The following is a 6,169-nucleotide window of genomic DNA, read 5'->3' on the forward strand; positions in this document are numbered from 1 at the left end:
CTCCAAAGGTCCAGACTACAATATACTACATATTCCTTCCCGCTTAAAATTGTAAACTCGACTAACATATAACAAACAACATCTGCTATTAAGAACAGGAAAATAAACATGAAACAGAACACATACTGTTATCAATGCAATTACATTCCAACAAAGGAAAGAGGATAAATGACCTCAACATCCTGCTAACATAAGGTATTATTTTGTGCCTTTATCTCCATATACATATAGTTAGTTTTCATAAGTTAAGACGGTCAGGAGGCTTCCTGCTTCTGAGAGGGTTACGTCGTACAGCTGAGGTATGTTCATCCCCTAAGGCAACCTCAGGTAACCTTGGCACGACAGCATCGGCAGGAATTGAAACAGGAGAGTCAGGTGGTATTCCTGGCTGGCTTTGGATCAACTCACTAAAACTAGGTTCCTCAGACGTTTCTGTGCTACCGGCTTCTTCAACAGGTATAGAGGGTAACAGCTGTTCAACATGTCGTCTCCATGTCTGGTGGTCTCGTGTGCATACCTTATAAGAGACAGGTCCAGTCTTTTGAAGAATGGTTGCTGGTACCCATTTCTCAGTGGTGGAATAGTTACGAGCAAGGACAGCATCTCCACTGAAAAACTCACGATCTTTAGCCCGCTTGGCACGTTGTTTTACTTGATCGTGCTGCTTATCATAAACTCTCATTTGAGTGGTAGCTGGTCTCAACAAATCAAGACGTGTTCTCAGCTGCCTTTTTAGGAACAGATCAGCTGGTGACATACCTGTTGTTGCATGGGGTGTGTTACGATATTTAAGAAGAAAGGTATAAAGACGTTGTTTGAAAGGTGCTTCACTTTTGGATGCTTTAAGAGCATGTTTAAGGGTTTGCACCATTCTTTCAGCCAGGCCATTAGTTGAAGGATGATAAGGGCTGGATAGGAGATGTTTAATACCATTACCTTTTAGGAATTCTTCCATTTCTTGGGATACAAAAGAAGGCCCATTATCCGTCACGATCTGCTCTGGCAGTCCAAAACGTGCAAACATCTCTCTTAAGGTTTGGATTGTCTTTTCTGATGTGATGTCGGGCATGACAGTGATCTCAGGCCACTTAGAATGTGCATCCACTGCGACCAGAACCATAACACCCTCTACAGGTCCTGCAAAATCTAAATGAACGCGTTGCCAAGGACTAGCAGGCCATTCCCATGGATGCAATGGTGCTGGACTTGGCATATTTCTGAGGCCTTGACATGATGAACATGAATTTGCCTTTTCCTCAATATCACGATCCAGTCCAGGCCACCAAAAATAACTCCGGGCTAGCTCTTTCATTCGGACTATACCACAGTGTCCAAGATGTAACTCATCCAGAATGGGTTTCCTCAACCTTTGTGGTATAATTACTCGCATGCCCCACATGAGGCATCCTGCTGTCACAGATAGCTCCTTTCCCCGTGAAAGGTAAGGCTGAACATCAGGCAGTGCATTAAGGGTGCTAAGGTCCTGCCCTTTAAGAATGCAGGTGAGTAGTTTTGACAGTGTATAATCACCCTTGGTTTCTTGCTTAATCTGGTGGGCAGTGATAGGTGCATTTTCCACCATCTTAAAGTAAAAAATCTTTTGCCCTTGTTCTCTGGGTTGGTCAGGTAGGGGAAGTCTTGACAAACCATCTGCATTTCCATGTGCCTCCGAACGCCTGTATTTGATCTCATAATTGTGAGCCCCAAGAAGCAATGCCCAGCGCTGCAGTCTGCTTGCTGCCATAGATGGTACACCAGTGTGTGAGCCAAAAATAGACGTGAGAGGTCTGTGGTCTGTTAGCAGGGTAAATTTTCGACCAAAGAGGTAAGTGTGGAATTTTTTTATTCCAAAAATGATGCTTAAAGCCTCTTTTTCAATTTGAGGATATTTTGTTTCAGTTTTACTCAATGTTCTTGACGCAAATGCAATTGGTCGCTCCTCACCTGTTGACATAATATGCGACACCACAGCCCCAACACCGTAAGGGGATGCATCGCAAGCTAACTGAATTGGTAAGGATGGGTCAAAATGTGTTAAAACTCTTTTATCAGCCAGCGCGGCCTTGGTTTTGCTAAATGTCGTTTCACACTCCTGTGACCATTTCCAGGGTCTACTCTCACACAGCAACTCATGGAGTGGTTTCAACAACGTTGCTAGCTGTGGAATGAAACGCCCATAATAGTTCACGAGACCCAAGAATGATCTCAGTTGGCTGACATTGCTTGGAGCAGGGGCATCTACTATTGCCTTCACTTTTGAAGGAGCTGTGTGCAACCCCTCAGAATCAATAACATGTCCTAGGTACTCCACAGACATTTTGAAAAAGTCACATTTCTCCTTGTTTACACGCAGCCCATACTTTTCTAGCCTGCTTAAGGTTTTATCCAGATTGGCCATGTGCTCCTTGTCATCTCGCCCTGTGACCAGGATGTCATCCAGGTAACACTGTACCCCTGGTAATTCACTAAGGATCTGATCCATGGCACGCTGAAATAACGCTGGTGCTGAAGTAATTCCAAAGGGTAAACGACAATAACGGTACAGCCCTTTATGTGTTGTTATGGTGAGGTACTTTTGTGAGTCCTCATCTACATGCATTTGCAAGTATGCTTGGCTGAGGTCTATTTTACTAAATTTGTTTCCCCCAGCTAATCCAGCAAAAATATCTTCAATCACAGGAAAGGGGTATTGCTCAGCTATGAGTACAGGGTTAACTGTTACCTTAAAGTCCCCACATAATCGTACAGATCCATCAGACTTGACCACCGGAACCACAGGTGTGGCCCACTCAGAATGAGAAACAGGGTCTAGGACTCCTAGTTTGACAAGCCGGTCAATGTCCGCCTCCACCTTAGGTCTTAAAGCGTAAGGAACACTCCTTGCCTTTAAAAATCTTGGCTGACAATTTTGTTGCACCCGGAGTGTCACTTTAATCCCTGTTATACTCCCCAGTTCCTCTTGGAATACAGCTTGGTGCTTTCTCAGGACCAAATTCAACTCGGACTGTTCAACAGACACAGCATTCACTTTGGTCCAATCCAACTGTACTTTTTCTAGCCACGATCTGCCCATCAGAGCTGGATAATCACCTTTTACAATATATACAGGCAATTTGGTTCTTTGCCCATTTAGTTCAACCTGAACCTTTGTTTTACCCAACATAGGCACACTCTCCCCAGTGTATGTCTTTATTATGATCCTAGGGTGTTTCAGTGGAAGGTGATTTAATTTTTTCTTAAACAGTTTCTCTGATATTAGGGAGACCGCTGCTCCAGTATCCACCTCCATCTTCACAGGGTGCCCTTCCAGCATGGCAGTAATAGTATATGCTGCTGAGCCTCTTTTTTTATTCAGTGTTTTAATTAGTAGCTCAGCCTCAGAATCAGTCTCACTGTCAGTTTTATTTTCTTTCTGTACCACGTGCAAATTTTTCTTTTTATAAGACCAGGATGCCTTTTTATCTTTCCCTGTTTCCCCCTTGTCTGTGCCTTCCTTTCTCTTTGCTCTACATGCACGCTCCACGTGCCCTTTTTTTTTACAGCTACGGTATATGAGTTCTTTTGCCCAGCAATTCGCTGGATGGTGATCCATCTTTCCACATCTGTAACACTGTTTGGTGCCCCCTGTTTGTTTGTTTGAGTCTGCTTGCACTCTGTGTACTCTAGCAGCTGCCCCTAACTGCTGTGCTTCTTTAGCAGCCAGCTCCATAGACACGGCTATCTCAATCGCTTTCTGCAATGTGAGGTTGGCCTCAGTGAGTAACCGCTTCTGAAGGCCCTCACTTCTCAATCCGCACACTAGCCTGTCCCTTAAGGCGTCATCCAAATTAGCACCAAATTCACAATATTCTGTAAGTTTCTTGAGTACCGCTACATATTGAGCAACAGACTCGCCTTCTTCCTGGTTCCGTTTGTGAAATCTAAATCTTTCAGCTATTAATAACGGCTTAGGCGAAAAATGTGAGTCCAGAATCTTTGCAATATCATCAAATGACTTGTCACCGGGTTTTCCTGGCCGTACCAAACTTCTCAGTAGACTACATGTCTTTGCCCCGATAACGCTAAGAAATGTCGACACTTTCAAGTCATCGTCAATGGCGTTGGCATTCACAAAAAACTCAAATCGCTCTGTATAATCGCCCCATTGCTCAACTGAATCATCGAATGGCCCGAAATGTCCCGTTATCATTGCCATTTTATCCCTTGTGCTTATCTTCAGTGAATGACTAAGAAACGTTACCACAGAAATAGAAAAAAAAACTTGCAGCTTTTCTCTTTCCTCTCCAGCGTAAAAAAAAAAAACTTACTTTACACATTGCGTAGCCATAGCGGTGCACTTTTAAATCCATCCCATCCTCGTCGCCAGTGTTATATCTATGGACAATAATATTGTACCAATAAAAAGGAAGAAGACGGAGACAGGTTCAAGGTAATAAACTTTAACAGGTCCCTTTTTTTAGATTATACGTTGCACAGTCTTATATTTTATGTCACTTCCTTTAAGCTCCCCAATACCCATAATTCCTTATCACTATGGAATCTCCAAAGGTCCAGACTACAATATACTACACAATCTGCCCTCATCTTTCATTTGCCAGCTATTACAATCTTTATGGTTTTGACTTTTATCTGTCCCTGATTATGAGTCTACCTGACATGACATCTCCTGGTCACTTTACGCCCTCACAATAATTTGTGAAGGTGCTGTCTCTACAATAACAATACGGAACGAGTCAAAGGTTTTGGATACTAAACCTAAATAGCCAGGAGAGGATCAACACGGCAAAAATAAAAACAGACTCATAAGTAGAAATGTGCTCAATAAGAATAAATTTAACTGGATTGATGTTACTAAATTTTCGGCATCCACTCGAGAAACAAAGGCACCACACTGATGCTTGCTAGAGAGGTGACAAATTCAATGACTCAGTACATAATTCACAAGTCACCTTGGGTAATACATATCACTGTGCCCACACTATATAAAAATAAAATACTCCACAAAACCGGCAATATTTTTGGAGACATACTGCAATTATTCTGTTAAACAAAGCAACACCATTTTCCTGTGTTGCCCCAAGTATGCTTTCATCGGAAGATTATCATTTTTCCTTCCAAGTGCTTCATTTTCCCATACCACAGATCCCTTCAAAGATACCAAACAAACTTAGCAATGTGCAGCTCACAATTTATTTGTGCCCTTAAGCTAACTTTCACCCTTCTTTGGAAATCTGCCCCTTTTGACCTACTTTTTTTTCTTTTAAACACAGAGATGCTGCTACTCATTTACTTTTAATTGACAGGTTGGAGAAGTACCACTCTGTCAGCTCTGCCCAAGGAGCAGGTTACTTGAGGTGGTTTTATTTTGTTGCTGTCAAGTGCTCTGCGGCCTGGACTATGTGGGATTGACATTAGATGGTTGGATGCTGTCAAGTTGTTGACACACCCTTATCTTATGTCTGCAGTTCCCCGGCTTACCTGTTAGGACATCCACATATGTTTTTTGATGCCGGGGCTCTTATATCTTTGGCCCTGGACTGAAATTTCAAGCCTTCATTGACTGATATAACAACAAACAACTGTCAATGATACGGAAACAAAACAATACAACAAAACCAACAGAAAAACAATAGCAAGGGTGAACATTAATAACAGTCACCTTGCAGTTCTTCAGCATTTTGTGTGACCGCCTACTGCATCCACCACTGGTCTGTCACAGAACTTGCACTTGTCAGATGTCATCCCATTTATGCGGAAGAGATTGACGAAGTTGCGGGCCATTAGCAGGCAGATAGTCATGTCTTTGGATGTTTGTGATCCAGAGCGTCACAAAGGGTGAGTGCAGCGTTGTCACGATGTGGGTCCCACTTCATGCTCCCATCTCCTTTTTAGGGGCTCTTGAACCCGACACCGTCGGTAATGTCACCAGATGAGCTGATCAGTGAGGACAAAACGAAGCAAGGGGATGGTGCACAAAGGTGAAAAAGCGTTTTCATTTAACCCATTTATGCCAAAGGTTGAGATTTTTGAGTTTGTGCATGAAATTCACATATGTTGTGTAGAAAAATATAAGGAACAAGAATTTGAAGGAAAAAAAAAATTATTACATTCCATTGTTGAGTTATGTGGCGTTCCAAAATTGGAACACTAGGCAAATCCACTTCTTACA

The 6,169-nt window shown here is 42.6% G+C and overlaps 1 protein-coding gene across 1 annotated transcript; it reads right to left on the reverse strand.

The window, feature by feature from the left end:
- Window positions 1–238: 238 nt before the first annotated feature.
- On the reverse strand, window positions 239–5,799 carry LOC127528465 (uncharacterized protein K02A2.6-like). The gene is made up of 4 exons (XM_051929351.1): window positions 5,695–5,799; window positions 5,479–5,579; window positions 3,541–4,226; window positions 239–3,090 (listed from the first exon to the last, which is right to left on the reverse strand). The coding sequence occupies exons 1-4, from the start codon at window positions 5,797–5,799 to the stop codon at window positions 239–241; spliced, it is 3,744 nt and encodes a 1,247-aa protein (XP_051785311.1).
- Window positions 5,800–6,169: the final 370 nt, after the last annotated feature.

This window comes from Erpetoichthys calabaricus, chromosome 6 (genome assembly GCF_900747795.2).
Source record: "Erpetoichthys calabaricus chromosome 6, fErpCal1.3, whole genome shotgun sequence".
In the NCBI taxonomy this organism is placed as follows: Eukaryota; Metazoa; Chordata; class Cladistia; order Polypteriformes; family Polypteridae; genus Erpetoichthys; species Erpetoichthys calabaricus.